Raw genomic sequence first — 27,746 nt, forward strand, 5'->3', positions numbered from 1 at the left:
TGAAGGAGCCAAGGTTCTCATATCCAACGCACTTCTTCAGTACCACACCCAATGAGGTTATATCGGCAGTGGTACCCACGGCCTAAGGCTCTCATTAATATAATCACAAGGACGCCACTCCCTATCCAGAATCGTGATTGCAGCATTGAACCTCCCAATCGTCTCAGAGTCCTTACTGTGCTCAAGATCACAGCATACTCCCGCGAAAATTGATTCCATACTCAAATTCCCAAATCCCCTTGTATTTTCAGGATCACACGACACAAGCACGTTCACATTTTCAACGGCCTTGTCTGTCAGGTCTTCCTCCTTTGCGCGTGCTGTCCATCCGAGGTTGGGTGCGGTAAACTGAGTCATTGGAAGATAGAGTAGAGTTTGGTTTCGCTCGTTGCTTTTTCCTTGCCGTTCGATCTCAGCAAGATCGAGTTCACTAACACGATATACTAATCCCCAAACTACGCAAGTTCCCTTAAAATATGAGAAATGCGAGGCAGCCATACAACTAGCTTCACCCGACTCGGTAAGGAAGATTTTGTAGCCATCAAGCTTTGCGAGGCCGAGGAATTGGGCGCTAGGATATAGCTTTGTCATTTTCGAAGGCACCAATTCGGTTCCGTAGGCAAGATATAGGTGTTTTGCTGGTACCACCGGGGTTTGTTGATTTCCTTCAGCGCAAAGTGCGGGCGGTTTGTATTCATCTGGAGGAGCTGTATACTTCTGGTCGTAGCCAGAGCTGGTGAAGTAGGGTGTGGTAGAGACTCTTCCGGGGGTTGCACGCTTGTCCAATTGTGAGAGCTTTTGTCGTTTTGTGGAGGAGATCGGCTGTTGCCTTGGGAGTGCTGGCGGTTGTTCTGGCGTTTCGTTTTGTTGACATAGAACCTTCAATACAGTAGCGCGAGCTGCTGCGATATCGTTGGCATCGAAGGAAAGGCCTTGGTTAGCAGCCTCTTTGTCCTCTTTCTCTTCTTTGTCAAATGCCTTTGACGCCTCCGCTGGCCAAACGCACGGCAGTCTGGACTTTATACAATCTATAGATCCGTCAGCTAGTCCCGCGACCTCGAGAGTCATGTAATCTTACGACTGCAGTTCGGCTTCGGCTCGTCGCACTGGTATTGATTAGTTGATTGTATTTGATAGTCGCAGGACTGTGGAATACCTTGATCTTGCGCCTGCTACACGTCAGACATCCCGTCTTGGGTCGTGCCATTGGAAAGCGTATTGGAGGCCGCTCTCCCTTGGGAGAGGCGGCCCCGAGCTTGAAACCTATGCCAGGTACTGGTTGCGACATGGTGGTATCGCGAGGAAGTTTCCGCTGACAATTGTTTGTGCGCAGATAGATCTGCGAAACGAGAAAGAGGTCGATGTCGCGTAGGCGACGAAGAGGTAAACATACGCTAGCTGCCGAAAAATTGCTAGCTTGTTGATTCACCTGATTTAGACTGTTATCACACAGTGTTCAGACGAACGGAGGCTAAAATTGGGCCCTCACTACGTCCGCTTCAATACTTGTGAGCGGTCACCTCATATAATAATATTTAAGCGAGGTCAATTCAAACGGAAGTGATGTTTGTTCTGATTCGAAGTGTTCATTGTTTTTGGCCTTAGTCTGACAACGATAAGTTGGCTATTAGGTACACTACAAGCTTCCCAGATTAGCAAAGTACAAATTGTCATCCAATTGTCCCAAAGGTTCTCGCTTACCATTCTCTCAAAATCCCATCAAACCACGAATCTCTCAGGCATTATAAATATCATCATCTCCTTCTCCTCCTGGCTGCTCAGTTGATTGAACAACCCCACCATCCGAGTTCGCCATCGCAGTTGTAGCATTTGGTTCCTCAGCTTGAGGTTGAGCTTTAAGAATCAGCAAAACGTGACTACTTTGCGAGAGTGAGGAAGATACTTACTGACGACAATGGTAGGCGGTGAAGGGCGGAATGGCTCCAGAGGCGGCTCAGGGGTACGAGGGGCCGTAGTCATCATTTGTTCAGACTGTGGAGTGACTGGAGTGTCACGTCCAGAACCTCGTCCACGAGGAGGCTGTCGTCGAGTTGCCATTTGTACTTCAGGTTTTTATTAGCAATAGCCATTATAGGTAAATGGTGTGTGGTCTTACCTGGAGTTGGATCTATCTCTTCTACCTTCTTCTTTGGCGAACGGAATTCAGGATGAATAAAGGGAAGACTAGCATTGCTGTCATCATCCTTACAAGAAGGTTGTGCAAGCATGTTCCTAGTGAGTCTCCTATGCTCAGCCGTAGGCCCCAGAATAGAAACCCCGTTGTTCATCTGTCTTTCCTGTTGCATCTGCTGCTTCATTCTTGCCTGTGACCTCTTGGCGGAGGCACACTTTTTGGGAGCTGGCTGAACGTGTTCCCCAGAGTGAGGGCCTTGGGAGCTGGTATAAGTGCCTGTTGATGTCGAGCTGCTTGAGCATGTCTGGATATTGGCATTTGGAAATGCCAACACCTGTGGCTGAAATATGAGCATTCCTTCTGCAGCATCTATTTCTCTCTGATGGTACCCCCGAATTTCTGCATCCCGACGGTCTGCGTCTCGGCGATCACTTTCTGCGGCGGCAGCGAGAAGCATTGCTATATTATCTGCATCTGGTGATGTTGATGCTGGGATGATCTCCATTGGCTGAATATCTTCAGTTTCCTCTTCCTTTTTAACATCAACATGCTCTGCTCCAGCGTTGATTTCTCCCAAGCCGTCACTTGGAGAGCTATCAACAGCGTCTGAGCCTTGCTGTTGCTCAGCAGTGGACTGGTTTGCTTCTGTTGCTCGGTCCTGAATTGCTCGAGCTCTCCTTGCACTAAGCTCGTTGGCAATTTGTTCCATAGTCTGGAACTCTTCGCCAACTACAGCACCATCACGAATCACCATGATCCGCGTGGTGCCCTCAGGAGTAGGTACCCGAGGGCCACCATATGCCTGTTCTCTTGCAACTCTTGCAGAAACTCCTTAAGATAAACTATCAGTGCGTGCTATATTCTAAGGTGGTGCATAACACTTACCAGGTCTGGGTCTACCAGTCATATAGATGGGAGGGCGCTGAACTCTTCGTGGCACGATCTGTTCCTCGTCTGACTGAACTTCTTCTTCAGTAGTATCTCCAGTCGGAGTAGCAGATCCTCCGTCTCTTTGGGAGACGCGACGTGGTGGTAAGTTCGCAAGAATTGAATTAGTGACCCTACGAGGCGCCGGTGAGTAGAAACCCTGTACGAGACGGCCTCGAATCGGCACTGCTTCATCTCTGTAGAATCCTGGTTTATTCTCGGTTAGTACGTTTATTCCGGTCAGAGGGAGATCCTAGTCGAGTAGGTTTACTTACCAAGAGGACCCGGTATTGGAGGGACTGTCTCTTCAGAGTCTTCCGAAGAATCATCAGATAACGTCCTATCTGGATCGAGATCTGAAGACTCGCGTGCTGTGTCTTCCAGATACGCTGCAGGGAGAGAAGGTGATCTACTTCCTACGGAGGAAAGGTCTGAACTTGGGGGTTCAACCAACACGTTTCCTGTTGATGATGCTGTATGCTGCTGAGTATCGTGATGCCTGGTAGATGATCTAGTATCGTTAGCCACAAGATCCAAACTCTTTCATATAGTGGAAGCAGTCTTCAAGAAGATCGAGCATGTTGAGGAGGGCCACGAAACAAACTTGGACGTAGCAATACGCCTACTCTACTTGGATAGGGGAGAACTTACTCTGACGGCTCAGCTAGTGGAAGGCCTAGATCGGTTCGCTGATTGATGTGCACGACAGGAGACGGAGGGGGGTGCTGTGTTGCCTCTCCTACCTCGGAATGAGGATCTCCGATCTCTGCTTGATTATCAGATTCTCGCTCGTGTGTGCTGGCAGTGGTAGCCATATCTCTCTCTGATGGATACGACATGGTGTTCTTGAATCTGATGTTGATAAAAAGGCTGAAATGGTATCAACAAAGACAATTGCGAAACAATATCAAGATTCGGAAAAAACAACAAGGACGCAACAATGCCTGAACTATCGAGGTCGAGATGATCGTAGGTTCTAGGATGCAAGATAGCTTAGAAGAATCAGGAGAAGGTGGTGCGTAGATGGTTTTCTTGAGAAGTCTTGCTGTGTGTGTGATCAAATTCCATGGGAGAGGACAGAATTTTTTGAGGCGGTTCTCTGCGAGATAAAAACAAACCTTAGCGCCATTTTCTGCTCTGTTCTGGCTGTCTATTCACAGTGAACTGTCTTCCGTAGCTCTGAAGTGAGTGCATGGGGGGTGCCCTTGCCCTAGCCGAAATTCGCGGTGGGAGACTATCATACGTTTCTGCTTGACTGGAGGGAGAAAATACGGCGACAGATAACCAAAAACAGGAGATTAGTATAAGTATGCTATTTCTGTAGTTCTGTTCTACATGCTGGAGCATTCCTCGAGCGAAATTCTTCAGGTGCGTAAAATGCTATTAAATTTTGTTGCATTTTAGAATAGATTTTCCAGAGAATCTATCAATTTAATACTTCTACAAGAACATGATTGCTTTTTGTGATGGTTTGCCTATATATATTTGCTGTATTGAAGTCATATAAGTCTGCCATCAGGCCTCAGCTGACGTGGCACACCTTCGGTGTGGTTCTTGATTTCGCATTTTGGTCACCACTGCTTGCCATTTTGCAGATTTAAAATTTAATGCAGCACTGCTAGTGAGCTTAATGTAGAGATGGTTTGCTCTAAATTCACGTACACGAAAACAGAGGAGAAAGTGGATGAAAACAGACTTGACCAGAGGGGAAAGAACAACAAAATGTGACCTGCACTTGAATTTTTTGATAAAAAACTTGGACAACAGAGCATTAAAAACACTTTGCTAGCTTGTAGACTTGATAAAGATGATATGTTGCCTATTTTGGTATCGACACTGGATGTAGTGGTGGGTGAAGATCAATAATCTGCTTTTTCGCAAAATTCTATGCCGACCGGCGACCCAAGAATGATGACTCCAAAGAACTCCAAACATGTAATACACAACGTTTCGCATGCATTGTGAGAAGCTCAGCAGAATGCTCTTGAAGTTGTCTTCTTAATTGAGCTGTTTTCTCTCGCAGGCCGCAGTTTGTTCTGGCAACCTTTTCCCGACCGGGGTCAGGAAGCGCTCAGCAGAACTTCCCCATTCATCACCCATCGAGACTAGAAATCTTCTGCCAATAGAGCCAGAGATTTATCGCATCCTTCGAAAGTGTTCCATCACCACATGCTGAGCGAAAGAGCCGACTAGGAATTCGATCGACGACTCGACACCTAGCTTTACAAGACTGTGAAAGAACAACTAGACGGCAGCAAATACACTTTGAACAGAGAATTAGAGGAACGGCCTTTGTTTGCGCGGCGGCACAAGTCGTCGACTACTCTCAAAACTAGAAGTGCCTGCGAAGATATCCAGTTGGTCGGTATAGTTGACAGGATCTCAAACTTTTCAATCTCTGCATGACTTTGCTAACTTATTAAATTACATTACAGACGATCCTCTTTACGCTAAAGCTAATTTCCGAACGAACCTTCCTTTATTCCTCGAATTCCTTTACCAAAAATCCACTTTTCTCCTCGGCATGCTCAGCAAGCCTTCCCTCTTAGAGATATCGCATTGGAACAAAACCACTGAGTCAGGGCGCAAGCCGTGCCGAACTCGTTATATAAACGTAAGAGTTCGGAGCCATCTCCGCTGACCATCAACCAACCAAACGATCCGAGCATCCCTCATTCAAACCATCCTTCCCTTGGCCTTCCAGAGACCTTTGCCTCGTCGTAAACACCATCCTAGGACTACATCAATTTAGCCATAAATATCGAATTTGCGAGCCAAGTAAGTCACAGGCAGTAAACAAACACAAACTACTCTCTCGATCAGCACCAGCAGTACAGGCTTGCTGTCCGACGCTGGGACGGGTTTATTTGCGAATACCTCTTAAACCGACGACATTGAAACAAACACTGTCACAATAGCCTCCCCGATGGCGAGGATTATAGATATATACTGAGGGGAGGAGGAGGCTGCTTTGGCCGCAGACAGAGAGGAATGTGGACCTGGCTGCTTGAGGAATGTGATAGGAGGAACTGACGACCCTACCACAAAACACAGTCTTTGTTATCGGAACTTAGATCTCTGCTTCCTGACTGTCTTGCCGGCTGCACATATGGTCGCTAGTTTCCCAGTCGCAGTTGCGCTTACTATGACAAGTAGGGTACTACTGTGTTGTACTTGGAAAGATACCAGCGCCCGAGTCAGCGCTTCTATATGCCAATAGACTCTTGCAGTATTCAGAATATGCTATAATGGCGTTAAAATTGACGGTAGCTCCGCTTGTTGCAACATCTAGCGTGGCAGGGTCCAGGGGGTCAAGATATATGGATATGTATCGGAAATGGCACATTACACAAGGTGACTGGCGTGGATTATCTGGGATGAAGCTTGAAAAATTTGCCGTTCTTGATGCTCGTGGAGACACCATTCGTAGCAGCAGTACCTCCGCAGCAGTTGCTCAGATTGCAATCAGTTACCGATTCTATTTGCTTTGGAAGATTTTTGAATAAATAGCTTGGGAGAGTGTGAGAAATTCTTTTCAAATAGGGGTTTCTTGCAGCGGAAGTGTGTTCTATCTCCCGACGTCTTGATCCCTCAACTTTAGACGGATCGCGCTTGAGCTTTTATACGTTTATTGCATGGAATGTGATATGCTGAAATTATCGCGGCCTGTAAGTAGCTAAATCTTTTGATGTTGCATTGGTGGACCAGAAAGAGTATATGCAATCTGTCAATTCCGTCTCCAGACTCTGTGTCTTCTGATGTTATAGTCCTGAGATTTGCCAACTCCCGGACCCATAAGAACCTTTCCATGATCGCAAGTGTTTGGTCCCAGCAAGGGGTTCTCAAATCCAAGACCCTATATCTCTTATTGACGTCGGACATGCATCAGTATTTCAAAGTCCAGATCAACGAATACCGTCGAAAAACGTAGTGCTCGCTTACCTCCTAAAGCGCCTTGAATCCAAATGGCCGATGCTTTCTTGCCTCGAATTCCATGAAACTAGCAATGTTCACGGTAAGGTGTTGCTCAATTACACCGTTTTTACACAAACATCTACTAATCCTGGTACTGTTCTAAGCAGATTTCATATTCTAACCAGAACTCGATCAACGTACCAACCTTGTGGGTTCAGCGCACTCTTAGATGCACGCTGCCATTTTTGAATTTCGTACACTGAATTTCAATATCAGCTCAACGGTAACGGTAGGACTGTACTCAAGAATACTTTCCCTCTGGTGATAGTGGGGTGAAATCGTTTGGTGGCTAGCTGGGTCTCTAAGCGAGACCAATAACATTCAGACAGGCTAGAAAGAAGAGTACAGTGTGCATATGGGAAGCATTAATGGGACTTCGAGGCGTGCCGCTAGTTCTCCCCGGTACCATAACGATCGATATGGAAGACGCATACTATCTTCGGGTTGTTCGTCAACCATGCTCCTGACCCTCAGCTCTGTGTAAATGTCCTCTCGAGAAGACGGATGACGGCCTTGGAATTCGTTCTAGAGTGGAAGTTAAAGACCTTTCCGTCGTCCTTCTGAAGGCTTTACTTGCTGCTACGAAAGGTGTTACTACCATGGCAAAATAGAGAAAAGGAATAACGGCAGGATCGACGAGTTGACAGAAACGCAAACACCAAAGCAAAGTAAACTGAAGGATAAGACCAAGCTTCTGGTAGCAGAGCAACGCAACTATTTGACAAGCTCTAGTATTAAGTTTGACAATGGAACTATCATAGTTGGGTGATGAGATCATTCTCGTAAAGATAAATTCCCGGATTTCAATCGAAAAGCGCAAATTGCACGTGACTCCGATTTAGATCAATTGTATCGCAACTGCTCAACAGCAATCTGAGGTAATTCTTAATTATTTTTTGCAAAATATTCTCTACGTTCATTTTGGCTCCGACCAGTCTACCTGCTCTGTCACCTGCCCAGCCGTAGGGTGTAAATATGATACCTTCAACCGTAAACGTAACGCGGGCTAAATCATACATTGTTAGTATCGAGATTGAATTTGAGGAAAGAGGTTATACGTACTCCTTTGCTTCCTGTGATTCTCATTGTCTGCGTTGCTTCACCATTTGGACCAAGCTCGGGATTAGACATTGCGTTCAACTGCAGCTTTTGCGTCTTCGGCACCGCTGCTTGGAGGGTCACAGCGGATAATGTTTGGTGCACAGAACCGTTCTTGAAACGTGCCATCACTTGCACAGTACCCTCAGCGTTTCTTTGAAGCTGGAGGGTAATGTTGAGATCGTTTTTATTGTAGCAAGGGTGTATGGGAATAGAAGGCGTTGCTGCCGGAGGAGGAGGTGATGACATGCTAGAAAATAAATCATTCGAGGCGACCGAAGGTGCTTGTGTTTCAGTCTGCGGTTGTGAGGGTCCAGAATTGTCAAAGAGATCCATAATTGAGTTCATGTTCGATTTTTGTGGGGGTGCCGACGTTGTCGAGGGGGAGGTTGTGCCCCCGAGAATATCGGCGAGAAGATCTGCATTGTTTGAAGACCCATTTGCCCCACCAAGGTCTGAAGTTGGGGGATTTCCATCGCCCATCAGATCAAACAGAAGATCTTCCTCAGCTGGCTTGACGCTTTTTGATTTTCTGTTCGATGCTTTGTTCGATTTCTTGGCAGCTTCGCCTAATACGCGCGATTCTTCTTGTATTTGTGGAGGCGGCATCTTCTCCAACACTCCTCGTCTTATAGCATCGTGGGCAAAGAGATTTCCGTACTCGACCGCGCGCTGCTGCACTTCAATATCAAGACTTGCGGAGTTTCCTTGTAAGATGCGACGGATGCGGTCAATTTGCGCAGGATCGGTAAAGCGAGTTGAGAGCTTCATCAAGGAGGTTATGATGTATTCCGTTGCAATCTGTGTAGCATATGCACTGTTGAGAATCGAAGAGAAGAGATCGATAATTTCGTTCTCTTTGACCTCCTGTACTAGCTCTGCATCTTCGTACTGACCACCACGAAGCAGAGCATCACCGTATTCTCCAATACACCACGCGCCAGCAAGAGTCAAACTCTCCTGAGTAATGTCTTTCTTCAGATTGGTGTATAGCATCTGCACAGCGTATGTCTGCAGTTCAGGCGTTGTGGCAATGAGTCGAATGAAGGAGGACAGAATCTGCTCTTTGACATAGTTGCCTGCAAGAATCAAAACTTTCAGCATGGTATCGATATGCCACCGCTTACTTGGTGAGAACCTGTCGGCAGCAATACCAATTTGACTAGTCATGATTGGTTTGAATTCATTATCTGCCACTTCCAAGAAGACCAAAAGTTCTCTAATCAGCAGCCGGACGTTGCTTTCATTAATCAGGGTGAAGCTCAGATCCAGAGCACGTCTCCTGATACTGATATCTGGATCTCGCAGGCATTCCAAGATTGTGTTTCGATGTCTCTGCACTGCATTTGGCTCAATAGCCACTACTTTGATAAGGGTATTTAACGCCACATATCGAATGTTGTTGTCTCTGTTCGACAGAAATTTGCCCAGAATGTTAACACCGAGCACTCGCAACCCCGAATCAGCTTCGATGTCGAGAATGGTAAGTACAGCTTCGTATAGAATAGAGTTGCCAACGTTTTTGGAAGAATCGGTATTAGTGGCCACCTGTGCCAATATATCATTGATAAGCTCGCTCGTCTGCGCGTCGCCGCGACCTAAGACTCGTAATAACTGTAAAATCTTGCATTGTAGGAAAGGATCGGTTATCCCAGTAACGTCGTGTTCTGGGGCGTACCCAGAGCTTGCCAACGCTTTTAATGTCCGCACAAGACTAGCGCTATATGGGCGGAACTTTTCGACAATTCCTTCTTCGCCGCCCTCTAGCTCATCGGCTTCGCACAGATTTACAACAAGGGTCAGACCGCAGAGTAGAACTCCGTGGTTTCGATCGGATAACAGTGTTGCGGCTTTTTCCAGAAAGTGCTCTTGTAAATCCGGAACCTTCCTACATATTCGCATAGCACAGAGCGCTGCCTTCCGCCGGATATATGGGTTCGCCGTTGACAATAGTGTTTCTATTTCCGGGAACAAATCCCTTGACATCTCGACCGAGGCAATATTTCCAAGCGTACACAGGGCCAACCCAACAATATATTGGTTCGAGTGGTTCAAATCACTGAACTGTGTTAGCGTACTCAACCTGGCGGTTCTACAGCTTCCTACTTTTTCAATGAGTTGGTGACCAACGTCAACACCTCCTGATTCTCGTCCAACAACAACATCGTTCCTAAATAACCCAATCGTTTATCTGCGAATCGTGGAGAGGCGAGTAACTTGAGGCATTCGATCTGGCCAAAATGTGTTCTCTCCCCGAGGGTAAAGAGGTATAGAAGTTTGGCAACATTGTTTCTCCTGTGTAATTCTGAGCTTGATGGTCCAACAATGGTGCTCACGAGTGTCTACCTAACATTCGAATCCCCGCTCTCATCCCGGAAACTCGCTCGAATCGCAGCGCTTTCTTTCTTTACCACCGCTCGCTCGTCTGCAATTGTTTTGGATGCTCGCACATTGCGAATAAACTGCTTGACTGGAACTTGTCAGCGGGGAATTCCAAAACATTCGTCAATCTCACGAGAGCTCATCCTGGACTAATCTGAGCCCTTGCTGGGCCAGCCTCACAATATTGACCAGGCGAAAAACAAAAAGCAACAACGTTCATGAAATTCTGATCCGCGTATGGTAGAGCCAGGCTGTCAATGAATGCGCCTTGCCATGTGGTTGTTGACCAAAGCGCTCGCCTGCGCGCTTAACTGCGTTTAAGCATTATCGCCTCACCTTGGCGCTTGACAGATTCAGGCAGCCAGCCTAGCGAGGCTGTGAAAGTCACTTGAGTCCCTGATCTGCAAAACCTGGAAGCTCGTACATTCGTAACCGTACGCGCTAACCGCTTGAGTAATAGACAAAGTGACGTTCTGGTGGCTTGACATAAATCCACAGGCTTCTTTTGGCTGCTCTTCTCCACGTTCGGAACCTCGGACACGTTCCAATATCATGACCAGGTAGTCTGACCTCTGACATATGGATCGCTTTCCGGTTCTGCCTTAATACATCTATTTTACTTTTTGAATCGCATCTTTCTTTTATTTTCTGTTCATATGATGCTTATGCTCGGGAAATAAACATCCCCGAAGACCACGAATACCTGAATCGGCCGCGTAGCCATACTCCGTGTCTAGGTACATAATACCTGTCAGCAACCCAAACGCTCACTGTGGATTTCTTCTTGACAAGATTTACCATGTCGACATCAACGGATATCACAACAAATGGCAATGGGAGGGCGGACCACGATCATATTCTTCGTCCTCGAGCAGTGAAGCCAGGAAATCCTGGCGTTTTGCGAGCTCAGATTGAGGAAGGACTTCTAGCAGTCGCGCCAGAGAATGGTAATATATCTGGACAGACAAGGTATGGCTATCCTCGACCTTCTAATACATATGTATTGACTCTTTCAGTGGTCGTTCAACACCAGTTCCTGAGGATGCGCCACCATCAGTACATACACTGTCCTCGGCACGCAAACAATTGAAAGCACAGTCGCGACGAAGGCTCTTTCCAACCATTGAATATGCCTCGAGGGTTTCACATTTCGATCCTGCCAGCGATTATCATGACTTCAAAGGGTTCTTCGTCTTGTTTTGGATTGCGCTCACTATCATGGCTATTACAACGATGCTGCGGAACATCAAGGATACTGGATATCCTATGCGGGTGCAAATATGGCAGCTGTTTACTGTGAAGGTTTGGGAGCTTGCTCTCGCAGATGGGTTAATGGTTGCGACTACGGCATTGAGTTTGCCACTTCATAAATTATTTCGAAGCGCGTTAGGACGGAAATTGGGACTCAGATGGGCAACTGGGGGGATGGCAGTGCAGAGTATTTTTCAGACAATATGGTTCCTATTTTGGGTAGCGTGAGTTGTCATCCTTGGGATTGATATTGCGGTGCTGAAACTAACGTGTATTACTAGAGTGCCATTTCTTCGCGACTGGACGTGGACGTCTCAGGTTTTCCTCACACTTCACACCTTGGTTCTGCTTATGAAGATGCACTCCTATGCTTTCTATAATGGTCATCTAAGCGAGACAGAAAAGAGATTGCATGCCTTGGACAACCCTTCGACTGCTTCGAAAGCACCCGCGTATCAGTATCCCGCCTCCAAACAGCCACTTGCCGCTGGAAAAGAAGAACAAACAGAAGGGGAGGCTGCCGATCTTTCTCAATTACGCGAAGATCTGGCGATAGAACTCATATCTCCTCTTGGATCCGTCATCTATCCAAATAATTTGACATGGTCCAACTATACAGACTACCTCTTCTGCCCCACTCTATGCTACGAATTGGAATACCCACGGACAAGTGGCATAGTATGGTCGGAGTTGGGCTACAAGATTCTCGCAGTTTTTGGGGTAATCTTCCTCTTGACTATCACATCTGAAGAATTCATTCTTCCGGTCATGTCCGAATCTGCCTTGCGTCTCGAAACGGTAGAGTCGGCTTCTGAGACGGCTCTAATTCTCGCGGAATCAATATCGATGCTTTTATGGCCTTTCATGATCACGTTTCTCCTCGTGTTTCTTGTCATATTCGAATACGTTTTAGGAGCTTTTGCGGAAATTACATGTACGTTTCATATGGATCTTTTGATACCCTCATCGACTAACATCTCTGTACAGGTTTCGCAGATAGGCATTTCTATTCAGACTGGTGGAATAGTACCGACTGGCTCGAGTTCTCTCGGGAATGGAATATTCCCGTCCACCATTTCTTCCGGCGCCATGTCTACAGCGCCTCACGACCCCATATCGGCCGTCCTATGGCTACGCTCATTACTTTTCTTATCTCCGCCATCGGTCACGAGATCGTAATGGCTTGTATCACCAAAAAGCTTCGAGGATACGGTTTCCTTGCTCAGATGAGTCAACTCCCCATCGTAATGCTGCAACGCACGAAGTGGGTAAAGGGCAAGAAGGTCCTAAACAACGTTTGTTTCTGGTGTTCTATGATACTAGGTCTGAGTATGATGTGTTCGCTATACGTCCTGCTCTAAGTATCTGGCTTTGGATATACCCTTGTGGCATTTGGTTCTGGAGTAGATTTTTTTACTTTTATATACCCCCTATACATTGCGATGTAACTTTCCACTCTGTACAACATAGGTCGTTACGATCTTAGAAATAAAATTTTCTGCTTAGAATCCTCGGGTCGCCCTGTTGCGGTATTTTGTCATTCTGGGCATCTTTCTCGTACAATGCAATAGTAAACAAGCGGCGTGAGTATGTCTGTAAGTGAGGACAAGCCTATATGGTAGTCTTGTTTCACAACAACTTCCAAACAATTACTTGGCCATTCCATATTTATATTGACAGAGACATGAGGTGAGTAATGGCATCGTGGTTGAACTGTTGGTCTTATCGTTGGTTAGAAGAGAAAGAACGAGGTGTAGTTTACGCTGTTTTAGTATCTAATGATGCAGATGCCAGGTGGTGGGTGATGCGAAGTCGCAAGCTACAATTGCTGAGGGGTTTGTTGGAAGTCATCTTACACCGACGATTATTTTTCGTCATCTTCCCGATTCATCAAGGACTTTCGAAACGCAGATCTCTATTGATGATTTTGGAAAAGGTGGTGTTGCTAGGATGTGTCAAGAACAAATGTATTTGGTCTCATATTAAAAGTTTTTAGAGGTATGATGGATGATTCAGATATAAGTTGAGTCAACTACACTTAATCCATCATCCTTATTGATTTGCGGCCTCAGTTATTTCCTTAAAAAGTTTTGAGCACTCCTCTTGCTTGAGCCGTAACGCCTCGATTGAACTTTGAATCCAACGAGTGAGTTCCAACATCTGGCCACTCCTCGGGTCGCTGGACCTCAGTGTATTGGGGTCTGGAATGTTAAGAAATTCTACCTGTAGCTTCCTTTAGTGAGAAGATCTAAAAATCGATCAATGAGCTCTGCGCCAGGTTGGCCTACCGAAAATGGATCAATTTTATCCTTCTCTGCCTCTGCATCCTTTTTCCTCATATCGATCCATTCGTCCATATCGGCCATCCATTCTTCGACACTATTACGAAAATTCCGTCAGCGAGAAAAGTTTCACGCTTTGCTCATTTCCTTACTTATGATATACACGACCGGTCTTGACATCTTCAATAGATACATCCTCGGAAGAACGTGGGGATGTGACAGCCAAAGCTAGGCCGGTAACAGAGAGGAGACAAATGGCGGCTTCAAGAAACAACATTTTCATGTGGTTGGAAGGTGAGGTATGTTTTGTTGTGAAGAAAGATTGGGTGGATCGAGGGATGAGGGCACGAAGGAAGCAGGGAGCGAAGGGTATAGATATAATCAGCTGTTTCAGATGGCGGAATAGTACATCATCAGCTACGTCAATTTGAGCTAATCAAGTTGCCAGATATCGTTGATGAACTTGATGAAAGCTCCAGCCTAGGTGTGAACGTCATACAACAATACGAGTAAGGACAGAACGCGAACAGATGAACGGATGGTGATGAAACTAACTATTCGGTGAAACCAACAGCTTTGAAAGCCTAGAATCTCGGTGCTAGAGTGGAAGAAGGATTGTTTGTGTCTCAAAATGGTTAAAAAAAATCAGACTTTACTCGAAAGATTTGGTGCGATCCAGTCAAAAACCGGCAATGTGTGCAGAAAATGACGCCTTTGACGGTGCGTCGATGGCACTGCTTGGCAAACGCTGGTAAATTTAGAGTCTCGCTTGGTGATTCAAGGGGGGCTAGACAGCGAACATGCAACGATGAGTTCAAGCTAAACAGCCAAGAACAAACCATACAATGCTGAAGTTTCTACTAGAAGACACTTAAAATCATTTTTCACAGCCAATTTTACCTCAAATGGAATCTACAATTTGTCGTGCGAATTCTTTGGCGTCTGAAGCCGGCTTTGGTCGCCGTGATCAATAATCGAAACTTGTTGGCAAGATTCCAAACGATCCGTGCATTTATTCCAGCTCTCACGATTAGTGAACTAGTTCATATGGTTTGTGGGGCGCCAATTTGGGTGATAATCTAGCGAAGACAAAGGGAAGTATCGTAGAGAAATTGGGAAATCGGACGATCACTGACAGAGAAGAGAAATTTGGCAAAGTTACTGATCGGAAATTGAATCGATATAGCTCTACTAGTGAGGCTTGAATTCTCCGTACGTCTCGGATGATATCTATACTGTTGAACGAGGCTCTAGAACAATTCAGGGACAACAAGGGGGCTTGTCACGTGTCGAGATTAAGCGAGCAGACACATCAAATTGTGAAACACAACAATTATTGAGTGAGAAAAATATGGTCATCGGCGGCCTCAAAGTATTGCACGCTTATTCGTCCTCGTGGGAGTTTTTGTACTGGATGGTGAGAGTATACGTATATTTCGCAAAGCAGGAACAATCCGAGTACTTATTCAAACCGCTGGGAGATATAAGGAAAGTTCCCTGTATAACAAAAGTAAATTTAAGCAACATATCGGTAACAGGGAGTACCACAGCCAATTGAGCACTGAAATTACTTCACGTAGACTTCCCGAGACAGTGAGATTAGCGGATGCACTTCTGCTCCGAGAGCTTCAAGCGTCGTATGTTAGATGTACTCTATACTTGCTTTCGGTCAGGCTTGACATTAAACTAGACTACCAAGTTTGCATCCTACTCGGAATCAGTGGCATTGATGACATCAGCCCATATATCGTTGGGTATAAGTAATCCGAACTGTTCAATGGTATTGCCGGTCCTTTTCCCGTCACTTGTTTCTCAATTATTCTTTATGCCTGCTCATACGTCCCTCAAACCTTCAGACTTTAACCTTCCGTTTTCCTGAGAGCTCAACTTCTAAAAAACTCATTCACGTCTTCGTTTCATGTACTTTACCCACGAACTGCTTCAAGCCTCTACCAGGTTTGGAAGAGCACCAAGAAAAACATACTTCAAGTCACTATATCAATACCTCGGGCTTACACACACTTGAGCTACACTCCAGATCCGATCGAAATCAAGGCCAACAGGTTCACATACAAATTCAAACAGCCAACATGTTCACACGGGGTATCATCTGCTACTTGGCTCTCTTGAGCTTGATGTCCATAAGTATTGCCTCATCTCTACCCTCGGATACGACAATAAGCGATAACTTGGTCACCGGAGTGGAAATGGTCGATGATTTTGAAGATGTTGACGATTCCGATCAGGTGGAAGTCTTTGTTGAAGGTGATGCCGATTCGACCACCACATGGTCCACCTCTTCATCTTTGAGAAGTAGTACTGGAACTTCGACTCTGAGAACCAGTATAAGGACGAGTACCAGCACGAGCTTCAGGTCGACCAGCAGCAGTAGCAGTACCAGCAGTAGAGACATCATCCTCAGTATCAGCACAAGCGACACCAGTACCACCGTTAGCGACACTGCGATCAGTACAAGAAATGGCGATATTGGGACTTTTAGTAACAGCATAATCATTACCAGCACCGATGTCAGTACCAGCGGCGACACAATCACCAGCAGTAGCGACGTCATGACCACTAGCAGCGATGCTATTACCAGCAGTGATATAGTCATCAGTACTGGTAGTAGCAACACCATTCTCAGTGTCAGCAGTGGGGACACCATCACCAGTACCAGTACCAGCAGCAGTAACAGTCCTAGCGACGCTGTCACCAGTACTAGCAGTACCTCACTACGCAGCTCAAGCATCAGCAGCAGCGATAGTGTCACCAGTACCAGTACCATTAGCACTAGTACCGGGAGAAGCTCCACGCCTGCTTCCGCAACAGACTCCGAGTTGTTCTCAATCTTGTCTGCTTCGTCAATCGAAGGTACCACAACGGTGTCAAGTCTGAGTTCAACGGTCTCAGAAATTGAGAGTCAGAAGATCTCAGGCGAGGGGGCTACTTCTTCCTCATCCTCAACCATTGGTCCTCCAATTACGGACACATATGATAGTGCTGCACCGGCAACAAAATCACCTTCAAATCTCGTCACTCCTTCCGAGAGTGATTCACAGAGCTCTCGGCAGAGCACGTCCGTCTCTTCTCCGTCACTGACGACGGATGATCCGTTATCTCAACAGTCAATGCCAAGTTCAATCTTGTTCAACTCTTCTATGACTGTTACTCGCTTCTCGACCACGAGTCATCATCGGGCGCCCTCAAGCAGTGTTGAATATGCTGTCTCTACGTCTACAAGCCAAATAGTTTCGAACAATAGTAATCCACAGACACTTACTTCCCAGCATACCTCTGTGTCCTCAAGTCATTTGGTGTCAAACATTACTGGACTAAAAACGATCGCTTCCCCATCTGTGTCTCCATCCTGGATTTCAGTTTTTGCTTCTGGAATTGCTGCATCCACCCTTGTCACGGCAGTCGTCAACCAAACTAGGCTACAGGTCTCGGGATCTGGGGCCGCTCCTACCTCTGCTTCGAACGATTCAGATATCACTTCTCAACTTTCCGACATGGCAAACGTCCATGCAATACCTTGGGATGACCATGTCGAACGACACAATGGTTCCATACCAATTGCTGATGGTAATATGACAGCACCAGATGAATTATACTTTGCATTTACCCAAGCAAACATCGATGAGTCCAAGGTTATAGACTTTTATGAGAGTGAAGTTCAGAAAATCCACAAAGAAGCGGTCTCTCGTGGGCAAGACCTCACGCATGGTGGAGGAGAGTGGAGAGTCATGAACATCCAGCTCTTTAACGCTACAAATACCTTATGCGGCCCTCTTCTACCAGCATGTCATGGGCTGCCAAGTCTCAAAGACCTTCAGGATAGGTTACCAGGGGAGCAGAACCGCGCCCATGTACGTCGGCTACACTTCATTAGCGAATTTGAATATCTTTTGCATCAGCACGATATCATCGCCTATAGAGTAAGTGAACCACTCTAACATATCAAATCACTCTTTACTAAATGAATGATCAGCAACTTGTGACCCGTGTTATTCGAGCGGTGTTAGTTAAAGTAAAAGACATCATCACTTCAGGCACATTCCAACAGAAGGAAAGTGATACACAAAGATGCAAAGCTATTGGGCAAGCTATCGATGCGTCGGTTTCTGTGCTGATTACAGCCGCGAGCATAGTCCTTGGTGGCGAGCTCGCTACAACCTGGGATGCCGCTAAGGGCATAGCTGACATTGGTCAACGTTTTGTTGCCTTTGAAAAGGGTGAAACTTTTAAAGGTAGTGGAGTTCTATTCAGAAGCCTTAAATATGGGATGGCGATACAACATGACATTTTTGGCCGTTTAGTATCCCACTTTGCTAGTCCGGGTATGCCGCATGGTGGCATCAAGTCGAAATGGCTTACCACTGGAGTATCGACTAATCCATTCTGTACGACTTTTTCCGGCGACTATCCAGATCTCAATGAAGAAAATATAGAGGCGCTGAAGAAGGTGGTCCATGAATTTTTTGAAGATACACTCGACAAGTTTGCTAATGAGTACTTCGACACTATGTATAATGGTGCAGGCCCTGATAAAGATGGACAGACCATGACATCTCTTATGATGAGAAACAGGCAATGGACGGGTAGAGATTCTGTGATAGAGACGCTGAACCAGGCTGTTGACAAGCGTCACGGGTACGTGTCACGCGATTAGATTACTTTGCCTTACTACCTGCCACTGACACTTCTATAGTCCAATGACCACATGGGTGATTGAGCGCTTGTTGGGTGAGGTTGCTTCGCAAGACAGAAATATGATGATTTGCGTCCTCAGCGATACAACTTGTTCAGATCCCAAAAGTCCAAAATTCAAGCACAACGGGGTAAGTTATCAACCCCAAGTCCGGCATGCATTCGATTGACATTGTATGAATAGTGGAGTGACACTGTGATGTGTCCAGATCCGAACAATCCATACCTAAAATGTGCGCTACAACATATACACTTTCACGAAAAAAAAGGTGTATCTGGAGCCAACTCCACTTCTGGACGGCGTGAAAATGTTGGGCGATACCACCATTTACGATTTAATGCGTCAAAGTTTTGAGCACTATCGAAGATTCGGTAATGCTGAACCTGAGATGGATATAGGCGACAAAGGCTCAAGTGAGAGAAAGCTTGGCTTCGGTGGCTTTCACTTACCTGTTTGCATGTCGCCTCACGGCATAAGTAGAGACATCACTGTATGGAACGGAAAGAACGCATATCTCATACCGATGATATGCGGTGGTCCCACCGGCGAGGAAACGCAACTCTTTTTCGACAGGATGGGTTTGTCTCTCGGCAGTCCGCAGAGAGACGACAAGTGGAGGACAGAGACAGTCCCTCGTGTGAGTTTATTTTACAGCAACCCCTCTATTGTTCTCAAACACTGACTGCCAATAAGTACTTTTGGGTGATGGATCCAGGTCCAATGACTTGGTTCAGCGGACTTTGCCACCATGACCTCCGTTGGCCAAAGCGGTCAGAAACAGGTCGTATCAAGAATGGTGCACACCCTTTATGTTCGAGCATTTTGGGTCAGCTTCAGGACATGAGTTTTGAAGAGGGCAATAGGTGGTTCTGTAGTGAAGCTCCAGAGCCTTCGCAAGTCCGATTAGACGCGGGAAGGGAGGTTTATCTCTCACAATCGCACCCTATAGCAGATATAGTGTATCCTTACGCTTCAATGTGTAAGGACTTCAACAAACGATGCCCAACGAGTAAGGCTGGCAGGTGCGACATAAAACATTACTCTTATCTAGGTAATGGTACCGAATACATGCCTGGGAATCCAAGGCTTGATGGCGACGAAGATTAGCCGCGAATTTACAGGAAAATTCATCCTAGTCAAAGAAGTGACATCGGTTTCGATTTTCTGCAAACCGAAAATGTTTAAGGAAGTGCATGGTCTGTAGTTAGTCGGAGTTGGTAGGAGTTGGTGCAGAAGATTGTGGGCTAGCGATTGAAGGGATACACCCCGAATTATGTTGGAATTATCTGATTGACATATATACTATACAGTTTCTCTTTGTGTTGAGGAGATGACTACATCATCCAGCGTGGGGCATTTTAGGGTAGAGAGGTTGTACATCATAGAGCGTTTTGTGATAAAGTGTTTTGTAGCGAATTATCATGATAAATTGTTACTTTTCTTGAATGTGTCGCTGATCAAAGTGTTAAGAAGACCACTCCAAGGCTAGCAAGGATTTTTGATTTGCATGATAACACGTCTGTATCTCTTTTGTGTCTCAGTGTCCGCTAAGTTTCAACATCTTTCAAATGAGCAGTGTAGTACTAGGGAAGTTTTGAAGCTGAAACAGCTGTAGAGGGCTCAAAATATCGCATTATACAAACTCTTGAAAAAAGAAGCTTTTGTATAAAATTAGGGCTATGAACCCGGCAATTTTGAGTTCTCAGTTTCAGATATAAAACTCTAACGCTAAAGAAAATTCTTCAGCAATCTTGGGCACAGCTACGCAGCAACTGAAGAACCGGCCTCATACTTAAATCCCGACTTTACGCACCCTGCATCTCAAAAGTGAATTGAAAAACTGTGTTCCAATCGTTTTCGACTGAAAGCTAACTATCGAACTTGGTGGGTTAGTTGCGGTAGGGTCTGAGACCATGATACTAGTAGCTCTACCATTACCGTTTTCGTTCGGAACCATCTAAGTCTTAGCAGACCCACACACTACTAGATTTCTCAAACCCCACATGGTCTTTCTATAGACTTAGATTTGCACTTATCCGCGCTTCGAACTCGACAACAACCTATTCTTAAAAGTGTTAGATTCTTCAACGAAGCCGTGACATCGTGACATCACATCAAACCTTTAGGTCACAAATAGTACAATAAGACCAAGACATCCCACCATTCCCTTTTCTTCGTCCTCGAAATTTTCTCATCCTATTTCACTCTCCACTCAAATCGATACCTCACACTTCATCGCATTCCAAAATGAAGTTTCTCGGACTCGCCATGTCGCTCACAGCGCTCTGCGGAGAGCTTGTATCTACATTTCCAATTGCGCCACAGAAAGCCAGAGTCAATGGAAGAATTCTTCTTACATCTTGTGGGGGTTCCTACGATAAGAGCACCTCCATCTGGGACTCATTGTGGCGTTCACGTATGGAACATGAGGACTACCTCGAGTCAGCACACCTTGTACCTCGGAAATGTGATATTTACTAAAACAAATTAAGCCCCAAGAAAGTACAAGCATATATAAATGCTTTCAAACATCACAAGAGAAATGAGCTGTTCGAGTAAATGGGTCGTGGGTCTGAAGTGAAGAATTACTGCTGACAAAGTACAAGGAACGCAAATTCTATGACCGAAGTATATTTTACGATTCTCATGGTGGAACCGGAAATAGCTCGAGTCACTGTAAGTTATACCCTTTACACTCTTCTTCATTGAAAGACTACTCCGCTGACATGGTACCAAAATTTAGAAGGAGGATTGCAGGGAGATGGCGGAAAAGTCGACTCACTCTGTCAAGAAAGGAAGCATTGAAAAGTGTACTGGTAGCGAGGATCGCACTCAGGACCTTTTCAAAGACTTTGCCAACGGGCTCTCTGGTGCGACAGCCAAAACCGAGGAGGAACTTATGATGAAGAATGAAATTTGACTCAAAGTTGACGTATTGCGGTGCAGCCATCGTGTTTGTTGCTGTGGGGATGATTTGAGTATTTAAGTTGAGGGGTGAAAAAGTGATGAGGTAAACGAGATCATTTCAATTCCGTAGAAAAGATTCTACATGATCGGAGGAATTTCTTTCATGGATTGATTGAATGTAATTCATCAGTCGGTTTGACTTTATTTGAGTCGTGACAAGGTCGTTGTTTATAGAGTGTAAATCCCAACATTCGATTGTGAGTTTAAGAGATGAGTATTGCCATATTCAGTACGCCTTATTAACATCGATACTAATCACTATTCACCTACCTCTCTATAACTGCATCACTAAATATCTATGACATAGTCGTGTAACAAAATGTGAGAAGAAAATTCGGGTTTCAAAAAACAAGTGTATTTTTATCTCTTACCTTCGGAAGACCCTCGTCTTTTTCATTTCACTTGACCTACAATAATCTCAGTCACGAAAACGAGCAGAATATCGTGTTCAAGCAGAGACATTAAAGTAGTTAGCTTCCTCAACATGGAAATAAATCGACATAACATAATGGACTCGAGCTTAAAACAAAACCTCCTGTTGATAAATCAAACACTATTCCATATTTTTCTGTCTCTTTATAGAAGGTAATGGAGCTGTGACGATGTACATGTTTTCGTTTCTTCGTTTACCCCTTCTTTTTAGAATATTTGTAATAGCTCGAATACCAAGAACTTTTGTAACTGCAAACAGCTATCATTTTTCCTTTCTATATTACACCCTCTCCTCTCGTACCCCACCGCCCACTATCCCCCCAATTGACCCGCTTTCATCCCCCCTCCAAAGAAATAACCCTTTCCTTCGTCAACATCCACCCAAAATGTCAAAAAAAAAATTACAGACCGCTACCCACCGCCCGTTGCCTCATATACTAAAACCATGACTTTTACCCTCAATCCATCATCAAATCAAGCGGCAAAAAGGATAATTGACCTACGCAGGGATCGAACCTGCAATCTCTTGATAACATTATAACCTAGAGCTGAAGTCATTCGTAGTCAAGCGCCTTGCCATTGGGCCAGCAGGCCAGTTTGATTGGATGTAGGAATTTTCAGATTTTTGACAAATATACGTTGCTGAAAAGTGGAAAGGCTGTAGTGGCACAAGCGAGGCCGAAGTGGAGCCGGTGTCCTTTCTACCGACGAAATCGCGAACAAGAAACAATTTGATTTCCAAAAACATTCCTCAGCAGCTTAAAATCATTATTCCAGAATTTTCTCTCAATCTGACATCATTTTTTTCAATTCATTCTCCGGTAACAAAAGATAACAACATGCCATCCAATACCGAGCCAATTGCGCCAATAGGCGGCGACCACGTCCAACAGTCAATACCGATATGAAAATAGCCCTCATTTCGATACAGAGTTTACAGAACACAGTTCGTCGTACCCAAGCCCGCCAAGAGATTCTTGCAGAGGACTTCTAGGGAAATGTCAAGGAAATGTGGGTTTGATCTTTCTGTTTAGCCAGAATCGTGACCATGGTCGATCTACCTGACTGACTGCCCGAAGACCCCATGTGTCTCTCACTGACATCTGGACAGCTTACTGGAGTCAACCGACGTCTCGAGGCTAGGCCGCATGAGAAACAAATCTTGCGACAGACAATGGAAAGACGATATTTCTTCGATTAAGTTGACAAATTGTCGTATACTGTCGATTAACTTGGCACAATTTCACACATTCCCTCGATTATTACCACCCTCTTGAGCTCTTTTCGAAGTAGACTCGTTCAATATAAAAGTTGATAGGATGATGCTTGATACTTTTCTTAGTATTGGGTAGGGAATCAGACTTGTCTTGTCCCTAGCTAGCCTTATTCCTCACTGACATCTTGGCAGGGTACTCCAGTTGACTGAGTTCTCGAAACAGGCCGCAAAAGAAAGGAGCCAAAAGAGCCAGAGCCAGAGACAACACAGGCTGAAAATCCAACCAAAAGAAGCGGTAACCAATAAGTGAAGCAGCACTGAGAGTGTCGATCTTGTTGGGCGCAAGGAGGCCACTCTCACTCTAGTGCATACCAACGTACAAGAAATCCGGCGGCGCTTCATCAAAGAGCAAAACAAGGAAGAAACTTGGATACACGTTGACAGAAATGGAAAGAATACTGGATTCAAATGGGAGCAAAAAGTCAAGTCTGTTGTCAATGAATACTTACGCCATGAGGCGGAAGACACCTTCGCCCAAGCCAGCACCATTATCCTACCAAAGAGAAACGGCGTCGTATATCTCGTTGCATTGGGAGGTCAATAAGGTATCCAAGCGGTTGCGCAGAACCTATGGAGTTCGAAGCTCAACAGTTGAGAGCCCATGCCAAAGACATATTTCGGTAGACATGGGCTACAAGATCAGCTTGATTATGAGTAAAATTACGACCTCTATAGATCTGTGAGGACCACATGAACTTGCTTGGACCCTAGGATGTATCTGTGGGGTTCGCCCTTGCTCAATTGGACAGTCTCGTGATCGAAAAGGAGATTTCCTTAGGTGGCGTGACATTGCAATCTTTAGGGCGGTGACGCTTGATGATGGTTAGTCTACTTGGGGAAATGGAGGGTCTCTATTGCCAGACCCTGATTCCCCTTTTCTAGTGTCTTTCTGACGCTGGTGTAGCGGTTTCTGCGGCAGGGAAGTTTACGGCCAGGATTACATTAAAATTTCTCAAAGCCAATCGTGATGATCAGGTTGTCAGGGCCAACAATGAGAGAAACCCCACTCGTATTAAATATACAAGCACCACAATATGCCGAGAATATTCCCCTCGGCCCTACATTACGACTAATCGGCATAATGTTACGTAGGAAACTTTTGGTAGGCGAACCAACTGTTGACTCCCTCCTCGCCCCGGATGGGTAACTTAATCTCGTCATCAAACCGGAGTTTCTCAATCAGCCAGTCTTCATTGCAGGAATACCGGGAGGTCGTGGTCTCAGTCCGGATAACAAACCAGCGCCGTCGAAAACATTAACAAACAATCTCAAACGCCGTGCACTAGCTTTGGGATACCCGGAGAACACATGCTTTTATTCCTGGCGAAGAGGATTCGCAACTGCTGGTCGTAAGGCAGTAGGCAGCGATGCTACTCGAGCTGCAATGGCCCGCGACCCAACTGGAAAAACTCTCCAAAGCAACTACGACAATGTCGCCACCGAAGTAGACGTCTCTGCTATTGGACTTGTTGAGACCATGGTGGATTTTAGCGAGCAATCGCATGCAATACTTCAAAAGTTTTACTACACTTTAGACGCAACGGAAATAGAGAAAGTCCTGCAAGAGGCAATTCATGACGATATCGATTATCAAGGGGCAACCACGGCAGAAGAACGGCTGCGATACGCCAAAAGTGCGAGACTTAGGGAACAGTCAGCCTTGAGAGATTACTTTCGTGAAGAGTTCGCTAACAAAGTAACAACGCCAGAGTTTCGAAACCGAATTTCCGAATTAAAAACCCCTAGTAAGGTATTTCAGGAAATCCAAGATAAAATTCGCAGCGCCCACGCAGTTGACGAAATTTTTAATGTTTAGCATGCGGGGCTCGACACAGGAGACATCCTAGGCGTCCAAGTTTCGGACGACGTCGAAAATTCCACTCTCTCCGTCGATCATCACAATAATAACTTTGATATGCCCACGATAACTACCAACACTGGTAATGGACCCAACAATACAATACGCACAGATATCCCGGGGGCAAATTTAGAAGAGGGGACAACAATTACCTACGCCTAAACAGCTCGGTTTTTTCTCGACGAGCTCCTAGGGAGGTCTTCTAAGAAAGTCGAGCTAAGTCTCGCTCTAGAACATGGTACACTAGTATGTCCACTATGTGTAGAAGACGCAACTGTACCAGAAGAGGACAAAGAAATGGTTTGGAAGCCTCCAAACCTGCTCCTTCGACATCAACTGGGTAATTTCCATGCCCTAATCACTCGCTGGCTCGTATCACACGTGAAGCCCGGGCGCCTGGGGAGCATGGGGAATCTATCCGTCTGGCTGCATGGCTTACTTCAGATGTTCTCGAAGCGAAACCCCTAAAAGCGACGAAGCGAAGAGGAAATTGGAAAAGACCAGACAACGCAGGGTCGTAGACAGGAGATTATCCGAACATCGTGGTGGATAGCTGGCGGCTCGTTATTCTCGAGACAGGGGTTCGCAGATGTCAAGATAAGTAACAAGACCTTCTGTATCATTTATTACCTCAACAGTCAAGAGCAATTGATAACCTTCAATTATTAACTCATCTAATCTACCTTCAAACCCCTGTCATTTTCTGAAAACGATAGACAAAATATGGGATATTGTGTCAACCTAATTTAATAATTGACGTGTTTGGACAGCCAGTTATTGGTCTATTATAACGAGAAGAGGCGTTCCACTGGATTCCGTCCTTTCAAACCAGCCACTACCCAACTGGTTATCTTGACCACCACAGAAGAGCCACTGGCGTTCATTTGTCTAAACCCGCAATCACCTAATCTTAGCTGGAAAGCTACTACACTATTACAAGACAATCAACACACTATGTATAGCTGTATTGCTACAGAAAATCGAAACGGTGGTCTCGAGAAGTTGCGAGCAAATTATTTTGACCGTGTCAAGAAAGGCTATTTGGACTACTTTCACTGTTGTCTTTCAGGTCTGACGCGAAACCTTCTTACGCCGGAATAACCGTACTATGCCTGAAACGGTACAATCACTCTATTTATTAGAGTAAATACACCTTATTTCGCCTCTTGACAAGGGTATATATCTATTAATGACGAGTTATTAAAAGTCGAGTTCAAATGATATTTTACTTAGAGAGTAATTCGTAACACATGGGTGATTATAATTTCCTAAACGAAATTCTCCTGAAATTCCTCAAGCAAGGCACGCTGTATTCTTAATCAAACACTTTTTGCTAGTTACTCCTTAATATCAGCATTCTTGGCTTATTTCTCGATTTCTTCACGACTAAAGTATACTCGAACTTCTTGAGGACTGCACGATTGTTTCGCTTAAGTTCCGAGACATTTGTTTGGTAGACAAGATCCTGAAGTGGCAGTGTCCTCATAAGGCAATAGAAATATGCGTACTGGGTAGTCACCTAATTGCTCCGGTGGGTAGACGGATCTTGATGCCTCGCGACTGCCTGAGCAAGCAGTCTCTCTCACTTCACCTCGACAATTTCACAGCAGACCAAAATCTCCAGATCTACTAGAAGTAGTCGACGAAATATCGTACATCCCCTCATTTCCAGATGTAAATATCGGGTTCCTTCACTTCGAGTCCGAATTAAACAAATTCTTGTGCGGTGAAGCGGCCGAAACGACGAAATCTCCCATATTCCGTATACACTATTTCACGGCATCATTTACACGCTTCAAGATCACGGACTTCTCTGGACGAAATGCGAAAATGGAGGAATGGAGTATCTGGTTAATCACTCCATGTGCTTCAACGTACTCTCTGATTTAGCTAGTCCTAAATTATACGACTATCACATTCAATTCAGATCATTCCCTCTCTTACCCCCCCCCTTTCCTATCTAATCCCCTCATCTACCCTTCCCCCTCCACAACCCCTCGCCTACCCCCCACTATACAAAACACGCACCAAAAACAAAACCCACCGAAACATCCCCTCCATTCCGCATAATCGTTTTATTTGTAACTTTGCTCTACTAATCAAATACACAGCTTGTGTGTCAATGCCCTAGAACAATGCGGAAATTACTTGTTTATTTTCCGTGTTAGGTTTTACGTTAATAGGTATATGATAAGTAGAGTTTATAGTATCGTACTATACTTTCTCTTCTTTCGTTATATCGAAAGTGTGGTTAGATTTATTAGAGATAGTATATAATTACTCGCATCCCTCCACTCTACTGTAGTGTGACTGAGATTAATAACTGTAAGCATACTTCGATAGCCTTATTTTTTATTACAAATTTAAATTAGTGTCTACGAAGGATCTAAAAAAGATATATTTCTACTAGACGAGTTAAAAGAGTGTACTTTACACAGCGACAGATTAGTATA

The 27,746-nt window shown here is 45.2% G+C and overlaps 8 protein-coding genes across 8 annotated transcripts; 4 read left to right on the plus strand and 4 right to left on the minus strand.

The window, feature by feature from the left end:
• Positions 1 to 57: 57 nt before the first annotated feature.
• On the minus strand, positions 58 to 1,288 carry GLAREA_07899 (Zn2/Cys6 DNA-binding protein; the record flags this gene model as incomplete). Its single annotated transcript, XM_008082586.1, has 3 exons — positions 58 to 1,028; positions 1,079 to 1,106; positions 1,157 to 1,288. 3 exons carry the CDS (start codon positions 1,286 to 1,288, stop codon positions 58 to 60), a joined length of 1,131 nt encoding a protein of 376 aa, XP_008080777.1.
• Positions 1,289 to 1,735: 447 nt separating this feature from the next.
• On the minus strand, positions 1,736 to 3,900 carry GLAREA_07900 (uncharacterized protein; the record flags this gene model as incomplete). Its single annotated transcript, XM_008082587.1, has 6 exons — positions 1,736 to 1,854; positions 1,908 to 2,063; positions 2,117 to 2,965; positions 3,020 to 3,268; positions 3,337 to 3,572; positions 3,713 to 3,900. 6 exons carry the CDS (start codon positions 3,898 to 3,900, stop codon positions 1,736 to 1,738), a joined length of 1,797 nt encoding a protein of 598 aa, XP_008080778.1.
• Positions 3,901 to 7,952: 4,052 nt separating this feature from the next.
• GLAREA_07901 (ARM repeat-containing protein) lies at positions 7,953 to 10,659 on the minus strand (the record flags this gene model as incomplete). The annotated part of the gene is made up of 5 exons (XM_008082588.1): positions 7,953 to 8,042; positions 8,099 to 10,193; positions 10,241 to 10,429; positions 10,481 to 10,604; positions 10,650 to 10,659. 5 exons carry the CDS (start codon positions 10,657 to 10,659, stop codon positions 7,953 to 7,955), a joined length of 2,508 nt encoding a protein of 835 aa, XP_008080779.1.
• Positions 10,660 to 11,315: 656 nt separating this feature from the next.
• GLAREA_07902 (uncharacterized protein) lies at positions 11,316 to 13,128 on the plus strand (the record flags this gene model as incomplete). Its single annotated transcript, XM_008082589.1, has 4 exons — positions 11,316 to 11,485; positions 11,533 to 11,991; positions 12,049 to 12,701; positions 12,755 to 13,128. The coding sequence occupies 4 exons, from the start codon at positions 11,316 to 11,318 to the stop codon at positions 13,126 to 13,128; spliced, it is 1,656 nt and encodes a 551-aa protein (XP_008080780.1).
• Positions 13,129 to 13,986: 858 nt separating this feature from the next.
• Positions 13,987 to 14,326, minus strand: GLAREA_07903 (uncharacterized protein; the record flags this gene model as incomplete). The annotated part of the gene is made up of 2 exons (XM_008082590.1): positions 13,987 to 14,146; positions 14,202 to 14,326. 2 exons carry the CDS (start codon positions 14,324 to 14,326, stop codon positions 13,987 to 13,989), a joined length of 285 nt encoding a protein of 94 aa, XP_008080781.1.
• A 1,813-nt stretch (positions 14,327 to 16,139) lies between these two features.
• On the plus strand, positions 16,140 to 19,867 carry GLAREA_07904 (uncharacterized protein; the record flags this gene model as incomplete). The annotated part of the gene is made up of 5 exons (XM_008082591.1): positions 16,140 to 17,987; positions 18,041 to 18,702; positions 18,761 to 18,890; positions 19,029 to 19,397; positions 19,454 to 19,867. 5 exons carry the CDS (start codon positions 16,140 to 16,142, stop codon positions 19,865 to 19,867), a joined length of 3,423 nt encoding a protein of 1,140 aa, XP_008080782.1.
• A 1,140-nt stretch (positions 19,868 to 21,007) lies between these two features.
• GLAREA_07905 (uncharacterized protein) lies at positions 21,008 to 21,680 on the plus strand (the record flags this gene model as incomplete). The annotated part of the gene is made up of 4 exons (XM_008082592.1): positions 21,008 to 21,201; positions 21,253 to 21,315; positions 21,367 to 21,436; positions 21,504 to 21,680. 4 exons carry the CDS (start codon positions 21,008 to 21,010, stop codon positions 21,678 to 21,680), a joined length of 504 nt encoding a protein of 167 aa, XP_008080783.1.
• Positions 21,681 to 24,819: 3,139 nt separating this feature from the next.
• GLAREA_07906 (uncharacterized protein) lies at positions 24,820 to 25,455 on the plus strand (the record flags this gene model as incomplete). The annotated part of the gene is made up of 2 exons (XM_008082593.1): positions 24,820 to 25,185; positions 25,252 to 25,455. 2 exons carry the CDS (start codon positions 24,820 to 24,822, stop codon positions 25,453 to 25,455), a joined length of 570 nt encoding a protein of 189 aa, XP_008080784.1.
• Positions 25,456 to 27,746: the final 2,291 nt, after the last annotated feature.

Source organism: Glarea lozoyensis (assembly GCF_000409485.1).
Source record: "Glarea lozoyensis ATCC 20868 chromosome Unknown GLAREA16, whole genome shotgun sequence".
In the NCBI taxonomy this organism is placed as follows: Eukaryota; Fungi; Ascomycota; class Leotiomycetes; order Helotiales; family Helotiaceae; genus Glarea; species Glarea lozoyensis.